Source organism: Trachurus japonicus, chromosome 8 (genome assembly GCF_045865225.1).
Source record: "Trachurus japonicus isolate A0001 chromosome 8, Traja_1.0".
In the NCBI taxonomy this organism is placed as follows: domain Eukaryota; kingdom Metazoa; phylum Chordata; class Actinopteri; order Carangiformes; family Carangidae; genus Trachurus; species Trachurus japonicus.
The window spans coordinates 7,558,308-7,585,943 of record NC_140914.1 but is presented as its reverse complement, the minus strand read 5'-3'; the positions used below and the strand labels follow the sequence as shown (position 1 = coordinate 7,585,943).

The window sequence follows — 27,636 nt, the reverse complement described above, 5'->3', positions numbered from 1 at the left end:
ATAAACTGTACAGTATACACCGGTATAAACAGTATAAACTTTGTGTTTTTGCATGTAGCCACTCACCTCAGACAGCCGAACTCTGAAACATCCTGGAAAGACATTACTATTCGATCGCAGAGCGCCTTCTCCCCGCCACAGAAACAAACACTTTTTCCTTGTTGTGATGATTTCTTTACAAAAATAGAGATATTTTGGATATTACCACTGCACTGCTCCACCGTTTATTTTAGTAAAGAAATCATCACAACAAGGAGAAAGTGTTTGTTTCTGTGGCGGGGAGAGCAGGCGCTCTGCGATCGGATAGTAATGTCTTTCCAGGATGCTCCAGAGTTCGGCTGTCTGAGGTGAGTGATAACATGCAAAAACACAAAGTTTACACTGTTTATACCGGTTTATACTGTACAGTTTATGGGTTCAGTAGTGTGTCATAAGGATTCGAGTCATGTACCATAGATATTTGATTGTTTTTTGGGTGTTTGTGTAGCCTAATAGATGTGCACTCACTCCACCCATAAAAGACGTGCTAACCAGCCCGCCAAGTGGTTGTCAACCTCTTGGTGAAGAGGTTAGCATCGTTGCCTCCGGTGCGGGAGGTTGTGGGATCGAACCCCACCTAGGGCAGGCCGTGAGCAACACAATGCAGAGGGCCAGATCGATATCGGCTACATTTGTTGTGGTTGAAAAAATTGCCCCCATACTGTAGCGTTGTGGCTATCGCTAGCGCCGTCTAGCCATGGTGTAACTCCGGTTTGCCTGCATCAATTTTAGTCGCGTTTTTTGCTCCCCCTAACACCGGGTGACCATCAGGACAACGATTTAGGGGTCAAAAATGACCGGAGTCCTCCTTTAAGAAAATATATACAAAGACAGTCACTAACATTCAGCAATAAAAAAACAAACGACTTCTGCAATTTGACGACACATGCTCAGCAACAGAACAGAACACCAATGGACACAATCAAGTGAAAAAGTGGCATTAATTGAGAGCAGCATTATCCCTATATTTAACCCATCGCAACACCATTTATTGTTTTACCTCCCTGCACGCTGCTGTGTTTGTAAACAAAGGCAACAAACAGAAACACACACTGTTTGAAATATACTGTCATATCATCTTGACAAAAGAATCTGTAGAATATTACACAAAGATAGTAAAATAAAATTTACTAAACACTTGAACATGCTGCTTCTTGCTGTGAAACCATGTTTTGCTGTTGGCCAGACTGTGCAAATGCAAAGAAAAAAAAGTTATTTCAATGTCTGAGAACTACTCCTTCACATCCGCAGAGTGATGGACTCGTCGAACGATTTGACAGAACGCTGGCAAAACAACTCGCTATCCTCACTGCAGAACATCAACGTGATTGGGACATGCACCTGCCTCTCGTCTTATTGGCCTACAGGTCAGCAGTGCAGGATTCCACCTCATGCACACCTGCCCTGCTCATGTTGGGACGAGAGCTGCAGACGCCAGCAGAAATGGCTTTTGGCAGACCCCCAGACTCACCAGCGGTGCCACCAGGACCAGAATACGTCAGAAGGCTCCAGGACCGAATGGAGTCAGCTCATGTCTTCGCTTGTGACCAGCTGCAGAAAGCGGGCATGAGACAGAAAAGAAACTATGACATGAGGGCTAAAGGGAGAGACTTTAAGGCTGGAGACCTTGTATGGGTGTACAGTCCAAGGAGAAAGAAGGGCCGGTGCCCAAAACTGGACAGTCACTGGGTGGGGCCTTGTGAGGTATTGGATAAGCTGGGTGAGGTGGTATATGGGCTCCAGCTGCCCCCTAGGGGGAGACGGGTGATCCTCCACAGGGACAGATTGGCCCCACACAGAGGTGATGCATGTCCACCTCAGCGCCCAGGACCCTCAACACCTTCTCAGAGAAACAAGACAGCCACACCCCCAGGTTTAATGACTGTTTCCCCTGTCAACTCCCCACATTCCCCCCTGCCCCTAAACTCACCCCCCGGGGGGGGGGGTAGCCACCCAGCAGTAATGTGTTCTGTGTTCTAAAGTTCTGTGCTTTCTGACTGTCAGTGAACATGTTTGGTATAGACAGGTATGTGGTTGGATGAGTAAGCAAGGGGGCGGGTTGAGTGTAGTGAGTGTGTGTGTGTGGATAGAAGAGTGAGAAAATGAAAGAGAGCTGTAAGACAAACTCGGTGCTGTTATTATTTTGGTGTGGTTATGGCCGACAGTAACTGTTGCGTTTCTAATAATAAAGAAAGGTGAGACCAACTGCTTGTCATTCTTCTGATGTCCGGTCGGACGCTACAATATGTTTGGGGGGGGGGTGTAATAAAAATTTTTATGTTCATGACCCTTGAATGAACTTTGGAAGATCTGTGTCTACAGTATGAACCTTTAGATGAACTTCGTGAGAAAGGGCAAGTTGCACTCTTGCAGTCCTTGTTCCTGCTGTGGTCGTGTTTAAGAACATAACTGTTTCTGTCTCCAAAACCACAAGAGGTATTGCATCTGCTTTTTCGTTCTCTTTTACATGTGTTAATCTGACGGTAACCACGTCTTAAGGTCTTAAGCACTAATCTTGTACTATGATGGGTCTGATGCATGGCTCCTTCCCACTCTCGAGCCTGAAGTGAAACCTCTCTTTGATGGATTTTCTCTCCCACGAATTAAAGAAAGGCTTCATTGGCCTCAGAGACTGAAGACTTCACGCCGAGAGGAGATAATGTCTGGAAGGTAAGGTTTGACTCTAAGATACTTTTAAACAGAATGAGAAACAAACCTGGACAGACACACTGGCAGAGAACAATACTGTGAAATGTTCACAGCATGATAAACATTAATGCAGTATTGAATCGGAGTGTAGTAAGGTCAATTTTATTAGTTTGTACTGACACCCATACCTGGGTGTGTGGTCACCAAGTGTAGACTGAAAAAAGTAAAGTAAAAGTAATGAACCTACTCCTAAAACTATAGGGATTATGGCAAATTTGCCAAAATGTTGAACTATCCTTTTAACAATACAAGGTTTCCACTGTACTTTTGCTCTGGTGACTTTATTGATTCTGGTGACTCTTACTTATCTACCCTGCTTTATATGTCCCTTACTGTACAGAGCTGCTCAGTCACACATAGGCTAAAACAATATTATTTATAATATTTTTTTCCAAGCTCCTCCCTAACCCTCGATACTGTTCTCACACTGCTGAAGCCAATGTAATTTTTTAAGTTGAATTATTTTACATGTGCAATAATATAACATTATCTCATACATGTGTGATATTGTTGACATCTACGTAGATCATCTGACCAATAGCCAGGTCATTTCATTTATTTAATTTATTATCATTTTTATTTGTTGAATTTGTTAAATGAAAGGCCACAGGCAGGCTTTCACACACATATAATTTATATTATAATAGTGCGGTGACCTTGAGGACTTAAACACTTAAGAAAACACATGAATGTGCAGCAATTTCAGAAAACAACTTCTTCAATTTGGCAACATATGCACAGAAAAAACTCTCAACACAGCACAAGTGGTTTTGTGGACACAAAATGTCCTGTAGACTGAATGTGCGCTGAATGTGCGCTTTTGACTTGCAAATCGCGGAGGTCTTGCAGTAAACAGTCACGTGAACAGCAAGTAAAGAAATAACATCACTATAAGATTTTTTCATGTTAGACAATTTGCTCAGACGTTTTCGGAGAAGTGTAAAGCCACCTGTGGGAGCAGCAACTGAGAGCAGCGGCCAGTCTCCTGAGCTGATCGGCCGGTCAACCTGCGTCGTCATCCCCGGGGGATAAAACGAGCCGAGTAACTTATCCGCAGGTTTTTCGCCAGCTGGTTACATTCTTTTTAGAAGATAAACGTTGGTCTCGTTGATGAAATCTAACAACTGTGCCGGCCACATTCGTTTGTTTAAATGACAATTGAAACTTCAGGTGTGTATTGGACAGAAGAGCAGCGCTGCCTCGGGGCCTTGTAGCCTAAGTACAGAAATCACCACATTACATCTATAAATAAATGTTTTACAATGAACCGATCACTCTACATTAAATATTATTTTACTAAGTGACATAACATGGTTACAGTACACGGCAAAAATGAATGTATATGGGAAACACTGATATACCGCCACAATGCATAGGATTATATACATTTGAATGAATCTGTAGAAGATGACACAAAGATAGCAAAATTTAACTTACTAAACACTTGAATTTGCTGCTTCTCAATGTGAAACCATGTTTGATCTGGCGACATCTGCTGGCCACTCTGTGCAAATGCAAAGAAAATCAAAAAGTTATTTCAAAATCTCACAAACTGGTCGATGCTTTGTCTTACAGAAAGGAGCTACAAGAGGCTTTGTGCCGCTACATTGCTGATACCTTCAGCTACATCGACTCAGTGAGAGGTTTCTGTGAGAATATCTCTGAGTGGGTGGGCATGAGGGAGACAGAAGGGAAAATCATGATGGACATTAAAAACAGCGCTGCCAACATCGACCTGAATATTGCTCATGTTACCAAGTCAGATGACAAAGGCAAGGCTGTTGCGGAATACACGAAGAGCAAGTTAAATGCACTGACTGCAGACGGTAGACGTGCAGAGCTCACGGAGGAACTTGCTGCTGTGTTGAAGGACACTCTGAGAGGCCTGGAGGAGCTGGACCGCTTCTTGGATGCAGTGGAGAAGCTGGCGGTTACCTCACATCAAGTGTTCGTGGAGAACCAGGTGTTACACCTGACTGGCATCAAGTTTGAATATGTGCAGATCATCATAACTGGCATCAAGTTTGAACATGTGCAGAAGATCATCGCTGCTGCACGAATGATCTGCCCTCTCCTCCTCAGTTTTAAAAGAGATGCAAAAGCCTTCTTCCTTCCCAATCTTCAGAATGTGGAGCTGCTGTCGAATCAGTTGGACATATACATAGAGACCACCCAGATAATCTGCAAGGGATTAACAGAGAGGTAAACAGACAATTTTTGAACAAGATGAAAAACAGTATGGTGATGTGAAGTAAGTCAACAGTAAATCTAAATCTCTTTAACAGCTTCTTTGGTGACTTTTGCCTTGAGATGAATGTGGAAACTCAAGTTGACTTCGATAACGTGTCTGTAAACAACATACCAAGGATGCTTGGTCACATCGAACACCTCCATGAAATCAGGTGAGTTGCCTTGTGTGTATCTTTTTATCATTTGTCTGTGTGTTTTTAGGGCTGACTGACAACTGCAAATCATCCAACGAGGACCCTATTGAAATTGTACTGTTTTGATTTAACCACCAATTTGGCCCCTTTCCCAAACTGCAAAATGCGATTACATGCTGTCATTCCGACATCCCACCACTCCGACATACTGTACCACTATTCCAACATGCCATCGTCCCACCATTCCGACAAGGCTTTCAATCTAAGGAAATGTGCGTTACTCAACAGGTGACTCCCTCCTCTGGACTTGATCTGGACTCTCTCTATCTATCTGGCCTGTATAGCCTCTACCTGGTCTTTTTACTAAACTTAACCAACTCCTTTCTCCATTGCCTAAACCCAACCAGTGCAAAATCTTTTGGGGAAAAACAATACGCTATTAAAGGAATTGTCAGAAAGGCGGGATGTTTAAAAATAGAAAAATAAATACCGTAATTCCGACCATAGGAGGCAAGAATTGTCGGATTGATGGGGCATTTGATTAAGTGTTGCCATTTAGACATAGAGGCCTACTGTATGTGGGACTGGTCGGATGTCGGAATGGCGGTTGCCCACTGCAAAATGCACGAAATTTTGCACATTTAAATCTTTGAGAAATGTATAAAGTAGCCTATATTTCTCTGAACAAACTATAGTCTATAATTATAATCACTTTTGAGAAATTAAAGTAACATTCAGAAGGCTGACTTAGTTTCCTCTTTATCTTTTCATCAGGATGAACCAACACTTCCGGACTGTTTTCCTGTTTCAGGTAAACTGTTCGGAAGGACAGTTTTCTGGCTTCATCAATGAGTTTAAGGAGCAACAGCCCCGGATGCTTCAGTGTCTGAAGGAACTGGAGGAGTGTGCTGTTCAGCTCGACAGGATGAGTAAAGGGTCAAAGATCTCCAGTGTGGCAGGAAAATCAGTGAGGGCAGTTGGAGGTGTGCTGTCCATCATTGGTTTGGCGTTACTTCCTGTAACAGCAGGAGTGTCTCTGGGTCTGACTATGACAGGTTTAGGGCTTGGGATCACCAGTGGAGTCAACAGCGCTGTCACCGCAGCCGCAGGGATCGGGGTGAACGTTACACAGCAAAAGAAAGCCAATGAAGCCCTTAAGGTCTTAATGGAGGATGTGAAGGCTGTCCAGGCTCGTCTGGGGGACGTGATCAGTCAAGATGTCGAAATGGAAGCAAGTGATATGGATGTATTCCAGGATGCATGCAGGATTTTATCTAGCGGTCGTAGTATTGGTAAAGACATTCATTCACTTATTCTTGGTGCCTCTAAGTTTAGGTTGTTGCCAAAAGCACAGGTGTTTGAGGGTGTGCAGAGGTCAACTGAAGACATCCCAGATATCGGTCAGGCAGCAGCCGAAGATGCTCTCTGTGCTGTCTCCGAGTCGGTCGGGGTGGGCGCCATCGCTTTAAATGCTCTTTCCCTGGGCATGGATATCATCTCCATCTGTAAAGACAGCATCAGTCTGGCCAAAGGCAGCAAGACCAAAGTCTCACAGTTCATCAGAGCCAGATCTGCTCTCTTGAGCTCAGAGGTAGATTCATGGCAGAAGATCCACGACTCTCTGCGTAAGGGCCTTCAGTCGTCAAAGAGAAACAAAGCTCTCCTGGAGAGGCCATTTTATCCAGAGCTGGATATGATGGAAGAAGAAGACGCAGAAGAGGAAACTGCAGCTGATGAGGTGGATGAGGAAGTGCCAGAAACACAGCCTTGTGTTATACAGTAGTGCTTTAGCAGGTTCTGGGACTATGATCAGGTGTCAGATCCATTATGTCTGATCCATATTCAAACACTTGGAAAACACTTTGGACGTCCATGTTTTATCAGGACTATGCATTTTTCAAATCTCACTTTACCTGAAAATGATTGAAGTGAAAAATAAAATTACTCTGAGTTTCAGAGACTGTGTTTCTATTGTTATACACAAATTCAAAAAAGAAGGAGAGGAGGAAGCGCTGCTTGGATCACTGTCTTAGACAAGTGCTCTTCAGTGAGGCAGGTGTATCTTTACAAAACAAAAGACTTGCTGTGAAAATAGGATGCAGACGTCCAGAAGAAAAAGTAGTAGTAGTGCTATAGCAGATTCTGGCACCTGAGGTGTCAGATCCTTTTTATATCTATACGTACAACTGCTTTGGTCTGATATTAACCCATCTTAATGAATACATTTAAATTATATGATTTTTATTATTATTTTGTCATGACCACACATGTTTCAAATCACAGTTATCAAATATTTTTTAGACTACAATCTGTATCAATCGTGTGTATAATTTACATTTTTACTTTATTTTATATTTTATATGTATAATTTTAAAAATGTTCTTGCACACCTGAATAAAAAAGTAAAGATACAACTCTTTGTGTCCCTGGAATCACTTCTGTTGAGTTTTGTAGTGAATGTGCTGTCAAACTCATACATTTGTAGCACATTTGTGTCTTTGCGTGTCTTTTCTTTTTTTCTGAGGGTCTAAGGGCAGAGGATGTTGTTATGATGCTATGTGAAGCCCTTTGAGACAAACTGTTTGTAAAAACGGGCTATACAAATAAAATTGCCCTGCCTTGCCTTTTCTTAAGTTGCAGTGTTTTTAGCTCTCAGGGCCACCGTACATCATAGACCCCACACCTGATTCTGTTTCTCCTTTATTCCCGCACTGTGCTGGCGAGCGTGGACCGGGTGCAGGGCTGAGTCTTTCGAACCGAGGCAGTGAGGACTATAGCCTCTGCATATGGGTGCCTGTTCAGCCTACTGCGCCACTCGGCGTCCTAGTAGTTTGAATGAGCTTTAGTTTTCATGTGACTTTGTTCGTGATCTGTTGGTAGATATCCTGATGCCATATCACTAAAGAAATGTTCCACCTTATCAGGTGAACAATCTGTTACGAGCTGAAGTGCAGTGCTGAACAGACCAGCAGATGTTAATCTATATATTACTTTGTCTTCTGCTGACTACATTACGAGCTGGACACCTGTCCGTGCTGGCCTCCTTCCATGTCCCATCCATGCTGCATCAAATGCAGATAAAATAATAAATACTAAAGTCAGAGCTTGGAGCAGGTGATGTGCAGGAATGTTGCTCACCTTGTTGTTGTGGAGAAACAAAAGAAGTGAAGGTATGCAAGCTCATATAAATGTGGGTTTCATATCTCAGTCTCTTCAGTCCAAAAGCAACTTCAGCACAGTACACAGGTGTTCTCTGAGCTTGTCCTGTTTTTATTTCATCTTTGGCCTCAATCACAAACTGAAGATTTGCACCAAGAAGAGAAAATGGCTGGAAGGTAAAGCTTGACTCTAAGCTGTTTTTAAACAGAACAAGAAACAAACCAGTCAGAGAATAATGTGTATACTCATGTACATTTCCATACTAAAATGTTCACAGTGTGATGACCACTAATGCATTGTTGAAACAGTGGTATATTTTCCCAACCAGCTTCTGTTGTGGAGAGTTGGTGTCTGACAAGATTTGATTGAACAATGTGAGGTGACTGACCGACTTTACATGTTCTGACACGTGAACAAGGTTTTGATTGTTTCAAGTGTTTTTGCACAGGTGATCTGGTTTTGTATGAATAAACCTGAAAGTTTTCCTAAATGTCGACTAAGTAATTCACAAAGCCACAGATGAAATTGCAACTTGTGGATTCGAATGAACCATTTACATCAGTATTGTATGGTGGCCATGAGGGCTCAAACAGACGCTAACATTCAGCAATAAAAACAAACAACTTCTTCAATTTGACAACACATGCTCAGCAAAAACTCACAACAGAACACTAATGGACACAAGAAAGTGAAAAGTGGCATTAATTAGCTATAACAGAGAGCAGCATTATCCCTATATTTAACCCATTGCAACACCATTTATTATTTTACTTCCCTGCACACTGCTGTTTGTAAACAAAGGCAACAAACAGAAATAAGCACTGTTTGAAATATACTGTCATGATGCATCTCATCTTGACAAAATAATCTGTAGAATATTACACAAAGATAGTAAGATGAAACTTACTAAAAACTTGAACTTGCTGCTTCTTGCTGTGAAACCATATTTTGCTGTTGCAAATGCAAAGAAAAACAAAAAGTTGTTTCAAAGTCTGAGAAACTGGTCAATGCTTTGTCTTACAGAAAGGAGCTACAGGAGGTTTTGTGCTGCTACATCGCTGATACCCTGAGCTGCATCGACTCAGTGAGAAGTTTCTGTGAGAAGATCTCCGAATGGGTGAACATGAGGAGGACAGAACGAAAAATGATGATGTACATTAAAAACAGAGCTGCCAGTGTTGACCAGCCAGAGGATGAAGTTCAGTTTAAAGAATATATGAAGAGTAAAGAGACTGAGTTGGATGCAGACAGCAGACCTACAGACCAGGGGGAGCAGCTTGCTGTCGTGTTGAAGGACACTCTGAGAGGCCTGGAGGAGCTCCACTGTTTCCTGGATGCAGTGGAGAAGCTGGCGGTCACCTCACATCAAGTGTTCATGGAGAACCAGGTGTTACACCTGACTGGAATCAAGTTTGAAGACATAAAGATCGTCATCGCTGTTGCACGATTGATCTGCCCTCTCCTCCTCAAGTTTAAAAGAGATGCACAAGTTTTCTTCCTTCCCAATCTTCAGAATGTGGAGGTGCTGTCGTATCAGTTGGACATATACATAGATACCACCCAGATAATCTGCAAGGGGTTAAAAAAGAGGTAAACAGACACTAACCAAAAATAAAATGCACATTTTACATTGGAAATGTGTAGACATGTGGTGCTTGGTGGGTGAGTGGTTAGAGAGCACATCCCATGTCAGCAAACTGTTTTCGACCCCCAACTGAGACGATGATCACCGCATGTCCAGTCTTTCTCCCTGCTTTCCTATCTTTCTACACTTATAGGCTACATTTGCCACAAATACAAGCATAAATGTACAAAAATTATCTTTAAAAAAAGATGAAATTAAATGTGTAAATCTCTTTAACAGCTTATTTTGTGACTTTTGCCTGAAGACGACTATTGAAACTAAAGTTGACCTGGATGTGAACATCTCTGAAGACGACATAACAAGGATGCTCAACCACATCAATCAGCTGCATGATATCAGGTAAGTGTTGATTCATTTGTCTATACCCTTTATTATCTATCACTAATTATACACTTAAATCTAACTTTATCTCCAATTAGTTTAGAAATGTAGACTGAAAGTTCACTCTTGATCTGATTTCTGGATTAGTACTACTAGTAACACACTTGGACAAACTTACCTGTGCTGCCGAATGTATCGCAAACCCAATGTGGTGTTGTTTGTTTTCATTACCAGTGCACGATGGAGCCTTAAGTAACATTCAGAAGGATGACTTAGTTTTCTCTTCATCTCTTCATCAGGATGAACCAACACTTGAGGACAGCTTTTCTTCTTGAGAAGGAATCCTGTTCTTCCTTCATCAGTGAGTTTAAGAAGCGACAGCCCCGGATGCTTCAGTGTCTGGAGGATTTGGAGGAGTGTGCTGTTCAGCTTTACAGGATGAATAAAGGGTCAAAGATCTCCAGTGTGGCAGGAAGCTCAGTGGGGGCAGTAGGGGGTGTGCTGTCCATCATTGGTTTGCTGTTAATTCCTGTAACAGCAGGAGCGTCTCTGGGTCTGACCATCACAGGTTTAGGACTTGGGGTCGCCAGTGGAGTCAATGGTGTTGTCACCACAGCCACAGAGTTCGGGGTGAACGCTGCACAACAAAATAAAGCCATTGAAGCTTTTAAAGTCTTATTGGAGGATGTGCAGGCTCTCCAAGATTGTCTGGAGGAAGTGATCAGTCAAGCTGTCTCCAAAATGGAAGCAAATAATATCAGTGTATTTCAGGCTGTGGAAGATCTTTTTTCTGGTGTTTATGGTGTTGGAAAAGGCATTCGTTCCCTTATTAAAGAAGTCTCTTGTGTCAAGTTGTTGCGTAAAGGGGTGATTTCAGGTGCACAGAGGGCGACTGCAGAGATCTCACAAAGTGGTCAGGCAGCAGCCAAAGGGTCTCTCGCTCTCTCCAAGTCGGCCAGGGCGGGTGCCATCGCTGTCAATGCTCTTTTTGTGGGCGTGGATATCTTCTTCATCATTAAAGACAGTATCGGTCTGGCCCAAGGCAGCGAGACCGAAGTCTCACAGTTCATCAAAGCCAGATCTAATCTCTGGAGCTCAGAGATGGACTTGTGGCAGAAGATCCACGACTCTCTGTGTGAGGGTCTTCAGTCGTCAAAGAAAAACAAAGCTCTCCTGGAGACGCCATTTTATCCAGAAGAAGAAGAAGAAGACATAGAAGAGAAAACTGTAGCTCTCCTGGAAACTGCAGCTGGTGAAGTGGATAAGAGAGAGATAAAGAAAAAACATTGTTGTTGTTGTTGTGTTGTGCAGTAGTGATTTAAAGGGAAACTATGTAAGTCCGGTCGCTTTGTCGCTGTTTTGCTAACCCTGCTCCCTTCCTCCCCCCTTATCCATGTGCATTTGTCTTCAACAAAGCTGGTGAGAAGGCAATCCATGGAGTGGTGGATAATTTTATATATCCTTGTGGAGTTGTAGTAAAAAAGCAACTGAACTTCAGAAGAAGTCCAGTTGCTTTTTTACTACAACTGCACAATAATGAGATGACCTGGATGACTGAGAACCTTCACGGACATACATTATATATCATATATGTTTTACGATGTGTATATTTGTGTAGTCTTATTTGTGAGAGATTATGGATTTTGGATTATGGCGTGTTTGTGTCATGGGGCTGAGACGAGATCTGAGACACCGGGTCGGAGGCTCTGATCTTACAAGGTTGGTTTTAGGCCAAGAGACGCTAGGTGGAAGGCAGAGAGCCTCCATTCTCCCTGCAAGTCATTTATGTAACCATCACTATTACTCTGAAGCTGTTTAAATAAGGTGAAAATATAGCATAGTTCTTCTTTAACAGATTCTGGGACTATCAGGTGTTGGAACCATTATGAACATTTAACACATTTATCTCTGTTTACAACTTACTTCATCAAACATTATCAACATTAAGTAGGTCTATAGACATAAAGACACATGGTAATTTATTGATGATTACTTGGTTGGAAAGTTTTTGATAACAGTAGTGCTCAGTAAACAGACAGTGATGTGTCAGTGTCAACTTTCACAAGGTGCCTTTTCATTAACTTCAATAAATACAAGAGAATCACAACTGAAAATTCAGTTAAACAGCTAGATCAACAATCATTTTCAGATATCGTTCAAGTCTATCTTTGAGTTTAAGTTTTATTTCTCCTAATAAAGTAATTTATTGATTCAGCTAACAATCAAAAGTTTAGCTTGCTTTTTCCTTCAATTAATATGTATGATTTACTATGAAGCTTTTCTCAGTTTTACTGTATAAGAATAATACATCATTTTGTTGTGTTGTCTCAAACAATTTAGACTTTAAGTGGACGACGTAATCAGTTTTTTAAAGTTATGATGTCTACTACCCTTCTTTTCTATTTGTTTTCTGTTTTGTAGTGCATACATTTTCCCATATTTTGCACTTGATGAGTGTTTATGTGTCAGTGTGGGCAGCAGCAGGATGTCACAGTTTCTCTCTCTCTGACTCTCCTACCAATGAAAAAAGCATATGAAGTACTTAAACAAACAAACATGGTACCATTAATGTTTAATTAAAAATGTATTTTTCTGTAATCAAATTTAAGACATGGTTTAACTTCTGAAATATGACTGACTGTGTATCAAAAGAAACAACAACAAAAAACATTTATAATAATAAACTTTTAACTATTAACAAAGAAATGTTGGTCTGTTTATTAATATGAGGAAACAAAGCCATTTTGTGTTTTTTCTAAAGGGATCCAAACATTTCACAAAGAAAAATGATAGACAGAGAAAAATAATAAAGGATCTAGCTCAGGACAAGCAGGAAATACTTTCTAAGAGATTGTGTAGGAGGAAGGACAGGACTGACTACTACTGGTAGTATTTAGATCCAGCAGGTGGCGGTAGTGCAACACTCTGGATGCAGGCCGATTTTAAAACCAAGAAGATACGCCAGAATGTGCTGCTGTGTTAAAATGTCGAGCTCCAGGCAAAGACAACAAGGTCACTTTCATTTCTTTATTCGTGTCGCATTCACCACAAGTTGTCGAGGGCTGTTGTGGTTGACTGTTGTCGGCCATGTGCACAATGGAGCATTTGTTTTGTTTTTGGTTTAATCATTTATTTTTTACAACTTTTTCCTTTTCAGTTTTACTAGGAAATAATGTCAAATTTGTGCATTGAGTTGATGGGATGAGATTTTCTATCTTGATTCTCCTGTGTTCTCCCACGTCACATCGGAAACATTATTGTGACAACCTTGGTGCACTGTTAAAAATCTGACATAAAATCTCAAAGTCTGTGACTTGAATCTTAAACCATCAGAGTTTTTCAGTTTGTCATTCTCATAGAGACTTTCAGTGATCATTTCCCAAGACGAGGAACTATCAGTAAGAAAGAGTTGGAGATAAGTTGCTTTTAAACACAGTAAGTGACAGAGACACAGTCAGAGAACTACATGTAGGCTACTCATGTACATTTCCATACAGTGTTGGAGAGTGATCTGCTCAAATGTTCAGTGTGGTAAACACTAATGCACTGTTGAGTTTATTTCTCCAACTTGATTCTGGTGTGGCAGAGTTTGTATCTGAAAAGTTTAATACAATAATGTTTAATTGATTGACTTGCACAGTGTATTTGTTTTTGTATGAACAATTCTAAAATTGAATAAATAAAGTGTGAATTGAATTGAATAGAATTTTTCTCACACGTGCCTGTATTCACCAAGCATCTTACGGCTAAAATTAAGTATTTGTGTTTTGACAGAGTACTTCACAGGCTGCAGCTTGTGGTTTCAGATGACTTCTCAGGACCGGCCTTAACAACATCAGGTTTCCGCTGCAGTTTCACTCTAATTAGTTTCCTGTGTCTTGTTGTTTCCTCAGTAACAAACACTTTTCTACACTGTTCAACATGTCATTTCTTTTACATAACTGCTCAGACAAACAACATCATTTAAGTACAGTGGCCATGAGAACACCGCAACTTCAGAAAACACGAGCAAAGACAGAAACGTGCAGCAGTTATGGAAAACATCTTCCTGCACAGCAAAAACTTGTTGTTGTTTTTTAACTGTTTGAAATATACTGTATACATGCATGCATATAGTGACTTTAACTGACACAGTCAACACTTTCCACAAATCAATGAAAACCATGTCTCTTTAATAAAGAGAAATAAAATATTTGATTCTGCCTGTCTATGTGGAAAAGAGACTGGACAACTGTAAAGAGTCACACACCTTGTAGCAACCCAAGACGTAATAACGGTCAATAACGTACAGTAAATAATAATTAACGATTCTTCTCACTATTCTCTACCAACTAACAAGTAACTCAATCTCTCTGCTGTTTCCTCCTCCTTCTCCTTTCCTTCCGCCTTCTTCTTCATTGTGTGACAGTTGATGGTCCTGTGACTATGCCTCCAATTGATCATGTGCCCTGGCTACTTGGCCACAGGGAAATCCCTTTGGTCGAATGGTCAGCACACATGACTCGTCTCTTACCCAGGAGACTGCGGTCCAAACCCTACCCAGGCCTTCCTTTGTCCTGTCACATTCTGTCTATTTATGTATTTTCTGTTGGGGCTGCCAGCGCAAGATGGCTACACTTTCTAAAGCAAGACCCTTGCAATATGTATAAGAGAATAATTATACGGTTGGGTACCGTGTCGTCTTGTAAAGCAAAGATGTGAAATAGTCCGGCTCTGGAATAGACTTCTGACGTCAGATGAGAGGCTGATACATCTGAAGTATTTTCTCTTTCTGAGTCGTATGATATTTTTGGTAATAATTTGCAATGTAATGTAAATAAAGTTAAACAAAAGCTAGTTAATCTCTATGAGAAACAATGGAAAGAGGAGATTTGCAGCAAACCTAAACTTAGAAATTTATGTTCAAATTAAAGAAGATTATTGTATAGAACCATATTTGATGTTAAACTTGGGGAGGGGATGGAAGTCACTGCGTGCAGAGCTGAGATCTGGGTATAGAGCAGCGTTTATGTGTTTTGTGTGATTTTAATGCTGTTGAAGATGGATTATTTTCTGTTTCAATGCCCTTTGTATGATAAACTGAGACAGTCCTTGTTTGAGAAAACCCAGATGAAGAATCCAGACATATCCTGGATGTCTGAACTTGATGTTTTGTGTTGGTTTTTTAAGGATGCCATTTTATTCAGAGCTGGATATGAAGAAAGAAGAAGATACAGATCACACATCAAATGAATGTGTAAAAGAATTTAATCTTTAAGATAAAGTTGTATTTCAAATTGATATTTGAGAATTTGTATTTATTTATTTATAAGTTTGTGAATTTTATTAAAATTTGGGTTTTTTTTTTCAATGTTATTTTTATTTTCCTGATATCCCTTTATGCAACCTTCTCTTATTCTGCCTCTTCAGTCCAAATCAATTTCAAAACAGTACACAGGTGTTTTCTGAGCTTGTTCAATTTTTATTTCTTCATAGGCCTCAATCAGAGATTTCACACTAAGAGGAGTCAATGTCTTAGTAGTTTGTACTGACACTCATACCTGGGCCTGTGGTTACCATAGAATAAAATAAATTAAGTGCCTGGCAGCCCTATTCTGAATGCTGTTTATGTCTCCAAAACCACAGGTATCGCATCTGCTTTATGTAAGCTAAATGTAATCTTGTATGGGTCTGATGCATGGCTCGTTGCCACTCTCGAGCCTGAAGTGAAACCTCTTTTTGCTGAACTTATGATTTTCTGTCTCACGAGTTAAAGAAAAACAACATTCTTCATTGGCCTCAATCAGAGACTGAAGACCTCACGCCGAGAGGAGACAATGTCTGCAAGGTAAGGTTTGACTCTAAGATACTAGCAGAGAACAATGTGTACTGTGAAATGTTCACAGCCACCAAGGGTAGCCAGGTCATTTCACTAATCTAAATTATTATTATTTTTACTTGTTAAATGTTATTCTTGAAAGGCTTTCACACACATAGCTGATCAGCCACGTATAAAATGATATAATTTATATTATAATAGTGCAGTGACCTTGAGGACTTAAATCTGTGGCCAGTTTATCCGAATAACGCCTGTTAGGAAATTTGCTCCGACGGTTTCGGAGAAGTGCAAAGCCACCTGTGGGAGTCACAGAGGCAGCAGTCGTTCTCCTGAGCTGATCGGCCGGTCAACCTGCTTTGTCATCCCATAAAAATGAGCCGAGTAACTTATCTGCAGGTTTTTGGAGGTTTGTCGCCGGCTGGGTAAATTCTTTTTAGAAGATAAATGCTGGTCTCATTGATGCCAGCCACATTAGTTTGTTTAAATTACAAGTGAAACTTGTGTGTGGACAGAAGAGCAACGCTGCCCCGGGGCTCTATAGCATACGTACAGAAATCACTAAATCAATAAATAAATGTTTTACAATGAAACGATCAGTCTACATTAAATATTATTTTACTAAGTGACATAACATGGTTACGGTACACAGCAAAAATACTTACTCTAAACTGTCTTTGATTGGGATTTGAGGTCAGGGGTGCAATGCATTGTAGGATACAGTCAGTGTGCGAAATACCCATCAATATTCGGGGGGGTCCCTAACTCGCGATTGTTGCGCAATACCGTTATTTTTTTTTTCTTTTTATAAAGTAGGACTATAACATTACAATAAGCCAAGAAAATTAGCATATAGCCTAAAAAGGAGAGGCAAAGTTGTGCACTACAATGCAGAAAGTAATTGACAATAAATAGACGATAATTCAATAAATAAAAGACAATAATTGGCACCACACTGGCGCACTTGAACAATGAATAAATGCCAGGTATAGGAGACTGGCGCGCGATCAGGGCAATGCAGAAACGAATAGACAATAAATAAAATACAATAATTAAAATGAATGAAAGACACCAAACTCGTGCACTCGAATAACAACCAACTGTATAAATCTGGAGATCGGAGACTGACGTGCAATTATGTGCACGAGATCCTCAGCCTGCAACTATGACCATCATGTAGCCTTATCTAACCATCCATCTAGCAAATACGTTTAAACACAGCATTGAACACATCCACAAATCACATTCGTATAACGGGCCATCATAAAAATTGAAAAAGCACAGACAAATAGCTCACAACAGGCGCCTGGCCAAACAACACCACTGGGGGTTCAGGCCATAGTATGCTGAAGCAGGCTAGCCTCTTACCTTAAGTTATTTTCCTGCCTTAATGTCAAACCAAGGGTTGCGGTATTTCCATTACCTCACCTGCTTAGGTGTAAAAAAAAAAAAAGAAAAAGAAAAGCGGCCAATCACCAGTGCTAGCAGCAGGGGCTGCGGCTACGTCTTCAGAGCACTCGGCCTCAACTTCACTTTCTTCGGCAGAGGGTGGGAGAGGAACGGGATCCTCTGTTCTGATAGCGAGTGGGCTCGACTCCTGCGCTGGGCTGGCGCACATGGCTAATTTGCATAATGCGCAGGTGACACGGTTCAGTTTAACGTTAAACGAATAAATGTTTTGAATTATGAATACTGGACATGGTGATCTTAAACACATTTAATTGACCACAATAAAATTATTATATTATATTATATTATTTATTTTTTGACAAGATTGAGACCCCCCTCAGATTTTGCTTTTGAGTCTTTCAGGGGGTCTCAAGGGGTTAATCAGGGGGGTCCGACCCCCCCAAACCCCCCCGTATTTCGCACTATGGATACAGTACACATTGTAGACTGGTCAGATGCACACTAGCAATATTTTCTGAATTAGTATGACATCTGGGAATACACACTACATTTTGGCCATATAAGGCTATGTACTAGCAGTATAATATTCGGTTTCAAATACAGCCACAGTGTCACAGTATCAGCTGCACTGCTGTGGAGAGTTCATGCGCGCTCCCGCACCGGCTTGGCTGGTGACTGCAGTTACCCTAACAGCCACAATGGCTGTCATGTTACTAATGAGTCTTATTTATGCCCCAAGTCCCTGAAATATGTATCACCATTTATTGTTTTACCTCCCTACACTTTGCTGTATTTTGTACACCAAGCCAACAAACAGAGACATAAGCACAGATTGAAATAGACCTATACATACTGCCACAATGCATAGGATTATATATATTATAAGGAATCTGTAGAAGATGACACAAAGATAGCAAAATTTAATTTACTAAACATTTGAACTTGCTGATTCACGATGTGAAACCATGTTTGCCCTGGCGACATCTGCTGGTCACTCTGTGTAAATGCAAAGGAAAACAAAAAGTTGTTTCAAATCGGTCAATGCTTTGTCTTACAGAAAGGAGCTGCAGGAGGCTTTGTGCTGCTACATCACTGATACCTTCAGCTACATCGACTCAGTGAGAGGTTTCTGTGAGAATATCTCTGAATGGGTGGGCATGAGGGAGAAAGAAAGGAAAATCATGATGGACATTAAAAACAGCGCTGCCAACATCGACCTAAATATTACTCATGTTACCAAGTCAGATGCCAAAGGCAAGGCTGTTGTAGAATATACAAAGAGCAAGTTGAATGCACTGACTGCAGACAGTAGACGTGCAGAGCTCACGGAGCAGCTTGCTGTCGTGTTGAAAGACACTCTGAGAGGCCTGGAGGAGCTCCACTGTTTCCTGGATGCAGTGGAGAAGCTGGCGGTCACCTCACTTAATGTGTTCATGGAGAACCAGGTTCTACACCTGACTGATGGCATCAAGTTTGAACACATACAGATCGTCATCGCTATTGCACGAATGATATGCCCTGTCCTCCTCAGTTTTAAAAGAGATGCAAAAGTCTTCTTCCTTCCCAAACTTCAGAATGTGGAGGTGCTGTTGAATCAGTTGGACGTATACATAGAGACGACCCAGGCAATCTGCCAGGAATTAGCAAAGAGGTGAACAGATATTTTATGAACAAAATAAAGGACCTTCAGTGATGTAAGTGAGTAGACACTGAATCTAAATCTCTTTTACAGCTTTGGTGACTTTTGCCTGAAGATGAATCTGGAAACTCAGGTTGACCTCGATGACGTGTCTGAAGACGGCATACAGAGTATGTTTTACCACATCAATCTGCTGGATAAAATCAGGTAATGTTGCCTCATGTGTCTATGTTTTTTTTTTATTATTAATAGGCTATTACTAATATTATTATTATTTGACATATACTTAAATCCAATCTGTATATCTCAAAATAGTTAAATGTAGACTGAGTACACTCACTTGATTTTATTTCAAAATGAATATACTATAACACACTTGGACAAACTTACCTGAGCTACTGATTTATTGCAAAAGTGAAGCCCCTGTTACCTAGCAACCACAGTGACTCTCTGCACATGTTGTTTGCTTTCATTATCAGTGTGCAATGAATTTTGGGATATGTTGGGTCACAAAGGATCCAAGGAAATGAAGGCCACGTTTGAGGGAGCCTCTTCTGAGTGTCAAATAACACTAATGAGCTTCAAGAACAATAATTTAGTCTGATATGAATGAGAGGAAAGTATTTACTGAGACAAAAACATTAAATCACATTGATCAAACAGTAGAAAGACTTCTTAATGTAGCTGTCATCTACTCTGCTGCACATGAAATCACTAACTAAAAATTAAAATACATTTAAACAACCCTGTCTCACACTGAAAATATGAACTATTTTCATTCTTGAATTCTGGCTCTTATGGCGCTCGTATGCTGCATCCAAAGGCTGTGGGCCCTGAACTCTGAAGAGTCATAGAAAAAGATCCACGTCTCTTTATGTCAAAGCCTATTAATAACTAAATCAGATATGATATTTACATCAGGTTAAATGTATGGAAAGTGCAGAGAAAAATCCAACAAAATTCAATCTTTTTTTGAGGGATTCATAAAGTAGCCTATATTTCTTTTAACAAATTGTAGCCTAATGTTATTATCATTATTGAGTAATTAAAGTAACATTCAGAAACCCAACTTAGTTTCCTCTTTATCTCTTCATCAGGATGAACCAACACTTTCGGACAGTTTTCATGTTTCAGGAGGAATCATGTTCTGCTTTCATCAGTAAGTTCAAGGAGCGACAGCCCCGGATGCTTCAGTTTCTGAAGGAGCTGGAGGAGTGTGCTGCTCAGCTTGACAAGATGAATAAAGGGTCAAAGATCTCCAGTGTGGCAGGAAGCTCAGTGGGGGCAGTTGGAGCTGTGCTTTCTATTGTTGGTTTGGCGTTAATTCCTGTAACAGCAGGAGTGTCTCTGGGTCTGACCATCGCAGGAACAAGCCTGGGGATCACCAATGGAGTCAACAGCGCTGTCACCACAGCCACAGAGTTCAGGGTGAACACTACACAAGAAAAGAAAGCCAATAAAGTCTTTGAGGTCTTCATGGAGGATGTGCAGGCTCTTCAAGCTTGTCTAGAGGAAGTCATCAATAAAGCTGTCTCCAAAATAGACCTAAACAAGATCAATATGATGATGGATGTGGGCAAGGTTCTTTGGAACGCTGGTAGTATTGGAAAACACATTTCTTTACTTGTTCTTGAAGCCTCTGATGTTAAGCTTGTGAGTGTGGCAGCTAAAAAAATCCCAGCTATTTGCCAGGTAGCAGCCAAAGGGTCTCTCGCTCTCTCCAAGACGGCCAGGGCAGGTTTCATTGCACTCAACGGTCTCTTCCTGGGCATGGATATCTTCTTCATCTATAAAGACGGCAGCAGTCTGGCCAAAGGCAGCAAGACCAAAATCTCACAGTTCATCAGAGCCAGATCTGCTCTGTGGAGCTCAGAGATGGACTCATTGCAGAAGATCCATGACTCGCTGTGTAAAGGCCTGCAGACGTCAGAGAAAAATAAAGCTCTCCTGGAGGCGCCATTCTATCCAGAGGAAGAAGAAGAAGACACAAAAGAGGAAACAGTAGGTGATGAGGTAGATGAAAAGACGCCAAAGAGCAACGAAGCTCTTCCGGAGGCGCCATTTTATCCAGAGGAGGAAGAAGAAGACACAAAAGAGGAAACAGTAGGTGATGAGGTAGATGAAAAGACGTCAAAGAGCAACGAAGCTCTCCCGGAGGCGCCATTTTATCCAGAGGAGGAAGAAGAAGACACAAAAGAGGAAACAGTAGCTGATGAGGTGGATGAAAAGACGTCAAAGAGCAACGAAGCTCTCCCGGAGGCGCCATTTTATCCAGAGGAGGAAGAAGAAGACACAAAAGAGGAAACAGTAGCTGATGAGGTGGATGAAAAGACGTCAAAGAGCAACGAAGCTCTCCCGGAGGCGCCATTTTATCCAGAGGAGGAAGAAGAAGACACAAAAGAGGAAACAGTAGCTGATGAGGTGGATGAAAAGACGTCAAAGAGCAACGAAGCTCTCCCGGAGGCGCCATTTTATCCAGAGGAGGAAGAAGAAGACACAAAAGAGGAAACAGTAGCTGATGAGGTGGATGAAAAGACGTCAAAGAGCAACAAAGCTCTCCCGGAGGCGCCATTTTATCCAGAGGAGGAAGAAGAAGACACAAAAGAGGAAACGGCAGCTGATGAGGTGGATGAAAAAACGTCAAAGAGAAAAAATTCTTGCGAGGTGCCACCATCTTATCCAGTGTCAAGCCTTGTCCTTGATAGAGGTCATGTTTTCTCGTTTCTTGTATTTTTTCTTCCTGTTTTATTTTGTTGTGCTTACCTTCTCCTGTCGTTTCACATGTCTTAACTTCCTGCCCTCATGTTCTCCCATGTGCTGATTGCAGAAGCCCTGCCCTAAATGTTTGCACCTGTGTCTTTGTCTCTCCTTCCCTTGTGTATTTAGGTGTATTTGTCAAGCGTCCCAGTCGTCAGGTCTTGTGTTCTAAGTCTTGCTTAACTTCCTGCCTGCTCAGCACCAATAAACCTGGTTCTGTTGCTTACCCCTGAGATGAGCTCTTGAGTCCTGGCACCATAACTGTCAGATCCTTTTTATATATGAACCGGTGCTAGTGCTTTGGTCTGATATTAAGCCAACTTAATGAATACATTTAAATGATATGTTTTTTATTATCATCATGACCACATGTTTCAAATCACAGTTCACTTGATAATAAATGTAAGTAGAAAATCAAAGTACTGTCTGTTAAAAATCTATTTCGACTACTATCTGTATCAATTCAATTTACATTTTTTTCTTGCACACCTGAATAAAAAAGTAAAGATGCAACTTTTTTGTGTCCCTGGAATCACTCCTGTTGAGTTGTGAGTTTTGTAGTGAATGTGTTGTTAAACTGATGAATTTGTAGCACATTTGTGTCTTTGCATGTCTTTTCCTAAGTTGCAGTGTTTTGAGCTCTCAGCGCCACCGTACATCATAGACCTCACACCTGATTCTGTTTCCCTGAATCTTTGTCACTTCTTGTAAACCCACAGGAGTCATTGTTTGTTCTGCAGATATGATCTGATCTGACCTCACAGTTTGCACCTCAAGGACAACAGCAAACAGTTTCAAACCTCATTAAGGTTACTCAGTCCAACTGCAGCTAAAACAGCAATCACTGATAAACTCAACACTTTCCCAAAATCATTGAAAACCATTGTTTTACTGCTTCATCAATAAATACATACTTTTCTCCTCCTGCTGTCTGCAGAAATTACAACTTTTTCCTTATTTCAGTTTTACTAGGAAATTGGATCAAATTTGTGCATTTAATGGGTGAAATCTGAGCTGGGTGAAACCCCCAGCATGTCTGAAGCCCTGATCTATACAGAGGTTTTAGTCCCTAACAGTCATGGACGAGCATAAATCTTACAGCTGGGTAAATAAATAAAACACTGAACAACCAGAAGACCTTATCTATACCTGCTACAAAGACAGTATCACGTAGTGATCATAAAATGGTGAGTAATTACTGAAGTCAGAACCTCCAACGTGTAAGGTGCAGGAACTCAGTGTTGTGGAGAAATGAAAATAAAAGTACGTAACACCTGATAAGTGATTTTTTCAGCCTCTTCAGTCCACATCAAGTTCAGCACAGTACACAGGTGTTTTCTGAGCTCATTTGGATTTTATTTCTTCATTGTCCTCAGTAACAAAAAGAAGACTTCACACCGAGAGGAGAAAATGTCTGGAAGGTAAAGTTTGACTGTTGTTTTTAAACAAAGTGAGCGCTTGTACTTGCACATACTTGGGCCCGTGGTCACCTAACTATGCAGGATTTGTAGCTTAACTGTGCTACATTTTTGCCTAAATTAAACATATATAGTTTAATAAACGGCTTAGCTTGTTACGATGGAGAGTGGAGGCTCTCTGCCTTCCGTGTGTGTGTCACATACGTGTCTCTTGGCTGAAAAACAACTTTGCAAGATCGGGGCCGCCGCCCCGGTGTCCCAGCTCCTGTATCTGTAGCACTGTGACACAAACGCCCCCGTAACCCATAATATCTTGTTTTTGACAGATTAAACTACACAAATATGCACGTTGTAACGTCATATATAATGTTATCTACCACTCTATAAGACTGATTTCTCGCCGGCTTCGTTGTAATCAAATGCACATGGCGAGGAGGAGGTTTAGCAAAACAGAGGAAAAGCAACTGGACTTACTTCCCCTTTAAAGCCAAAATAAATGAAGTATTCCTGAATGTTTTGACACAGATGAAACTGCAACTTGTGAATTCAAGTGAGTTTGTTTTCACTAGTAACCGAAAAAGCCTTAACAATACAAGGTTTCTGTTGTACTTTTTCTCTGGTGACTATATTTTGTTCCGGTTACTTTATAATTGACTCATGCTTTACTACCCTGTATGTCCTTGACTTTACAGAGCTGCTCAGTCACACATGAAACAATATCATTTATATTATTGTAGTGTGGTGACCTTGAGGAATAAAATAGTTAAAAACACAAATAAATAAAACCTAGAAACCTAGAAATATGCAACACTGTTGATTGTTTTACCTCCCTGCACTCTGATGTATTCTGTAAACAAAGCCAACAAACAGAGAAATAAGCACTGTTTGAAATATATATTGTCACAATGCATATAATCTTTGTCAAAGAATCGATTGTAGAATATCACACAAAGATAGCAAAATTTAACTTACTAAACACTTGAACTTTCCGCTTCTTGATGTAAAACCATGTTTGCTCTGGCAACATCTGCTGGTCAAACTATGTAGATACAAAGAAAAACAAAAAGTTATATCAGAAACCTGTCAATGCTTTGTCTGACAGAAAGGAGCTACAGGAGGCTTTGTGCCGCTACATCACTGAAACCCTCAGCGACATCGACTCAGTGAGACGTTTCTGTGAGAATATCTCTGAATGGGTGGGCATGAGGGAGAAAGAAAGGAAAATGATGATGTACATTAAAAACCAGGCTGACAAGGTCAAACAGTCGCAGGATGAAGTTCAGGCCTTTCAAGAATATATGAAGAGTAAGGAGACCCCGATGAATTCAAACAGCAGGCGTGCAGACCCGGCGGAGCAGCTTGCGGTCGTGTTGAAGGACACTCTGAGAGGCCTGGAGGAGCTCCACTGCTTCCTGGATGCAGTGGAGAAGCTGGCGGTCACCTCACTTAATGTGTTCATGGAAACCAGGTGCAATACCTGAATGATGGCATCAGCTTACAACACGCTCAGATCGTTATAAGTGTTGCACGAATGATCTGCCCTGTCCTCCTGAAGTTTAAAAGAGATGCACAAGTCTTCTTCCTTCCCAAACTACAGAATGTGGAGGTGCTGTCGAATCAGTTGGACATATACATAGAGACCATCCAGGCAATCTGCCAGGAGTTAGCAAAGAGGTGAACAGACATTTTATGAACAAAATAAAAGACAGTCAGTGATGTAAGTGAGTAGACACTGAATCTAAATCTCTTTTACAGCTTTGGTGACTTTTGCCCGAAGATGAATCTGGAAACTCAGGTTGACCTCGATGGCGTGTCTGAAGACGACATACAGAGTATGTTTTGCTACATCAACCAGCTGGATGAAATCAGGTAGCCTAATGTTCCCTCATGTGTCTATGTTTTTTTTTCATTGTTATGATTGATATATACTTATATCTCAAATTAATTAAATGTAGACTGGGTACACTCACTTGATTTTGCTTCAAATTGAATATACTATAACACACTTGGACAAACTATGTGCTTCTAGTTTATTGCAAAACAAAGTAGGGCTCCTGTTACCTAGCAACCATGACAATATGTAGTGACTCTCTGCACATGTTGTTTGCTTTCATTATCAGTGTGCAATGAATCTTGGGATATGTTGGGTCACAAACGATCCAAGGAAATGAAGGCCAAGTTTGAAGGAGCCTCTGAAACAGGACAGTCAGTCTAGGGTGTCAAAAACCCACAAATGAGCTGCAAGAACCATAGATATAGAAACGTTTCTATATCTATGGCAAGAACAATATCTGAGTCTGATACGAATGAGAGGAAGTGTAATTTGATTTGAGGATTAGGGTATTTAGGCCTATTGAGACAAAAACATAAAAATATATCAGTCATACAGTAGAAAGACTGTAGATCCCCTTCTAAATGTAGCTATCATCTACTCTGCTGCACATAATGTCACTGCACTACACTAACTAATTAAAATCAAATATAGAATGTAGTACATTTAAACAACCCTACATATATTTAACTTACTTTTCATTCTTGAATAATGGCTCCTACAGCGCTCGTATAGAGCAGCCTCCGAAGGCTGCGGCCCCTGAACTCAGGCACAGCTAAAGAGTCATAGAAAAAGATTCACAAGTGCATGGAGAGTGAGGAGAAAAACAGTTTTTGTTAATCCAGCATAATTAAAATCTTTCTTTGAAAAAAAATCATACAATAATTTCTTTTAACAATGTGTTGTGTAGCCTATAAATATTGAGAAATTAAAGTAAAATTCAGAAACCCAGCTTAGTTTCCTCTTTATCTCTTCATCAGGATGAACCAACCCTTCCGGACAGTTTTCCTGTTTCAGGAGGAATCATGTTCTACCTTCATCAATGAGTTCAAGGAGCGACAGCCTCGGATGCTTCAGTGTCTGGAGCAGCTGGAGGAGTGTGCTGTTCAGCTTGACAGGATGAATAAAGGATCAAAGATCTCCAGTGTGACAGGAAGCTCAGTGGGGGCAGTTGGAGGTGTGCTTTCCATCATTGGTTTGGCGTTGATTCCTGTAACAGCAGGAGTGTCTCTGGGTCTGACCATCGCAGGAGCAAGCCTGGGGGTCACCAGTGGAGTCAACAGCGCTGTCACCACAGCCACAGGGATTGGGGTGAACACTACACAACAAAAGAAAGCCAATGAAGTCTTCCAGGTCTTCATGGAGGATGTGCAGGTTCTTCAAGATTGTCTGGAGGAAGTCATCAATAAAGCTGTCTCCAAAATAGACCTAAACAAGATCAATATGATGATGGATGGGGCCAAGATTCTTGGGAAAGCTGGTGGTATTGGGAAAGGCATTCATTCACTTGTTCTTGGAGCCTCTGATGTTAAGTTTGTGGGTGTGGCAGCTGAAGAGATCCCAGATATCGGCCAGGCAGCAGCCAAAGGTTCTCTCGGTCTCTCAAAGTCGGCCAGGGCAGGTTTCATTGCACTCAACGCTCTTTTCCTGGGCATGGATATCTTCTTCATCTGTAAAGACAGCATCAGTCTGGCCAAAGGCAGCGAGACCAAAATCTCACAGTTCATCAGAGCCAGATCTGCTCTCTTGAGCTCAGAGATAGATTCATGGCAGAAGATCCACGACTCGCTGTGTGAGGGCCTGCAGACGTCAGAGGAAAATGAAGATCTCCTGGAGACGCCATTTTATTCAGAGCTGGATCTAAAGAAAGAAGAAGACGCAGAAGAGGAAACTGCAGCTGATGAGGTGGACGAGAAAGTGCCAGAAAATGACAGTTGTGTTGTACAGTAGTGTTTTAGTAGGTTCTGGGACAAGAGTTCTGGGTCAGAGAAAAATGGAGCTCTCCTGGAGACGCCGTTTTATCCAAAACTGGATGTGAAGAAACTAAAATACAGAAGAAAAAACTGCAGTCAGTGAGGTGGATGAAGAAAAGGGTTGTTGTTGTGTTGTACAGTAGTGCTTTTACAGGTTCTGGGACTCTGATCTGGTGTTACATTCATTATGTGAATGAAGCATATTCATCTCTGTGTACAACTCAAACATCATCAATATGAAGTAGATCTATAGACAAAAAGAAACAGATGACAATGCGTATTAGGTAGTTGGAAAGTTAAAAAAATACAAACAAGTTTTTAGTAGTCCTCAGTAAACAGTGTCAGCTCTCGTAAGGTGCCTTTTCATACACTTCAATAAACACAAGTGAATCACAAATTAAAGTTCAGTCAAGAGCTGAATCAGCAATCATTATCAGGTATTATTCAAATCTTAACGAGTTTAAGTTTTATTTCTCCTAATAAACTGATTTACTAACTCGGGTAAAAATTAAAAGTTTAGTTAGCTTTTTCCTTCC

The 27,636-nt window shown here is 41.0% G+C and overlaps 4 protein-coding genes and 1 pseudogene across 5 annotated transcripts; all 5 read left to right on the top strand.

The window, feature by feature from the left end:
- Window positions 1–1,374: 1,374 nt before the first annotated feature.
- Window positions 1,375–6,939, top strand: LOC146982513 (uncharacterized). The gene is made up of 4 exons (XM_085785528.1): window positions 1,375–1,759; window positions 4,269–4,950; window positions 5,034–5,150; window positions 5,907–6,939. The coding sequence occupies exons 1-4, from the start codon at window positions 1,375–1,377 to the stop codon at window positions 6,913–6,915; spliced, it is 2,193 nt and encodes a 730-aa protein (XP_085641654.1). The 3' UTR covers window positions 6,916–6,939.
- Window positions 6,940–8,456: 1,517 nt separating this feature from the next.
- On the top strand, window positions 8,457–14,087 carry LOC146982512 (uncharacterized). The gene is made up of 5 exons (XM_085785527.1): window positions 8,457–8,467; window positions 9,315–9,881; window positions 10,156–10,275; window positions 10,557–11,509; window positions 14,032–14,087. Exons 1-5 carry the CDS (start codon window positions 8,457–8,459, stop codon window positions 14,085–14,087), a joined length of 1,707 nt encoding a protein of 568 aa, XP_085641653.1.
- Window positions 14,088–16,043: 1,956 nt separating this feature from the next.
- On the top strand, window positions 16,044–22,050 carry LOC146982511 (uncharacterized). Its single transcript, XM_085785526.1, has 5 exons — window positions 16,044–16,084; window positions 18,540–19,133; window positions 19,215–19,328; window positions 20,219–21,760; window positions 22,008–22,050. The coding sequence occupies exons 1-5, from the start codon at window positions 16,074–16,076 to the stop codon at window positions 22,048–22,050; spliced, it is 2,304 nt and encodes a 767-aa protein (XP_085641652.1). The 5' UTR covers window positions 16,044–16,073.
- A 1,219-nt stretch (window positions 22,051–23,269) lies between these two features.
- LOC146982510 (uncharacterized) lies at window positions 23,270–24,974 on the top strand (annotated as a pseudogene). The gene is made up of 2 exons (XR_015036373.1): window positions 23,270–23,299; window positions 24,399–24,974. The product of XR_015036373.1 is annotated as an uncharacterized LOC146982510 (transcript).
- An 84-nt stretch (window positions 24,975–25,058) lies between these two features.
- On the top strand, window positions 25,059–27,077 carry LOC146982509 (apolipoprotein L6-like). The gene is made up of 2 exons (XM_085783525.1): window positions 25,059–25,165; window positions 26,108–27,077. Exons 1-2 carry the CDS (start codon window positions 25,074–25,076, stop codon window positions 27,075–27,077), a joined length of 1,062 nt encoding a protein of 353 aa, XP_085639651.1. The 5' UTR covers window positions 25,059–25,073.
- Window positions 27,078–27,636: the final 559 nt, after the last annotated feature.

What these genes read in the sequence shown, in the direction of transcription:
- LOC146982513 (XM_085785528.1), top strand. Translation starts at nt 1,375, where the DNA reads ATGCACCTGCCTCTCGTCTTATTGGCCTACAGGTCAGCAGTGCAGGAT. An exon ending in TGAGGTATTGGATAAGCTGG is followed by an intron (nt 1,760 to 4,268) that starts GTGAGGTGGTAT and finishes GCAAATGCAAAG; the next exon opens with AAAATCAAAAAGTTATTTCA. An exon ending in GAACACCTCCATGAAATCAG is followed by an intron (nt 5,151 to 5,906) that starts GTGAGTTGCCTT and finishes TCTTTTCATCAG; the next exon opens with GATGAACCAACACTTCCGGA.
- LOC146982512 (XM_085785527.1), top strand. An exon ending in TGCAAGGGGTTAAAAAAGAG is followed by an intron (nt 9,882 to 10,155) that starts GTAAACAGACAC and finishes TCTCTTTAACAG; the next exon opens with CTTATTTTGTGACTTTTGCC. An exon ending in AATCAGCTGCATGATATCAG is followed by an intron (nt 10,276 to 10,556) that starts GTAAGTGTTGAT and finishes TCTCTTCATCAG; the next exon opens with GATGAACCAACACTTGAGGA.
- LOC146982511 (XM_085785526.1), top strand. An exon ending in TGCCAGGAATTAGCAAAGAG is followed by an intron (nt 19,134 to 19,214) that starts GTGAACAGATAT and finishes TCTCTTTTACAG; the next exon opens with CTTTGGTGACTTTTGCCTGA. An exon ending in GATGAGGTGGATGAAAAAAC is followed by an intron (nt 21,761 to 22,007) that starts GTCAAAGAGAAA and finishes TTGTGTATTTAG; the next exon opens with GTGTATTTGTCAAGCGTCCC.
- LOC146982509 (XM_085783525.1), top strand. Translation starts at nt 25,074, where the DNA reads ATGAATCTGGAAACTCAGGTTGACCTCGATGGCGTGTCTGAAGACGAC. An exon ending in AACCAGCTGGATGAAATCAG is followed by an intron (nt 25,166 to 26,107) that starts GTAGCCTAATGT and finishes TCTCTTCATCAG; the next exon opens with GATGAACCAACCCTTCCGGA.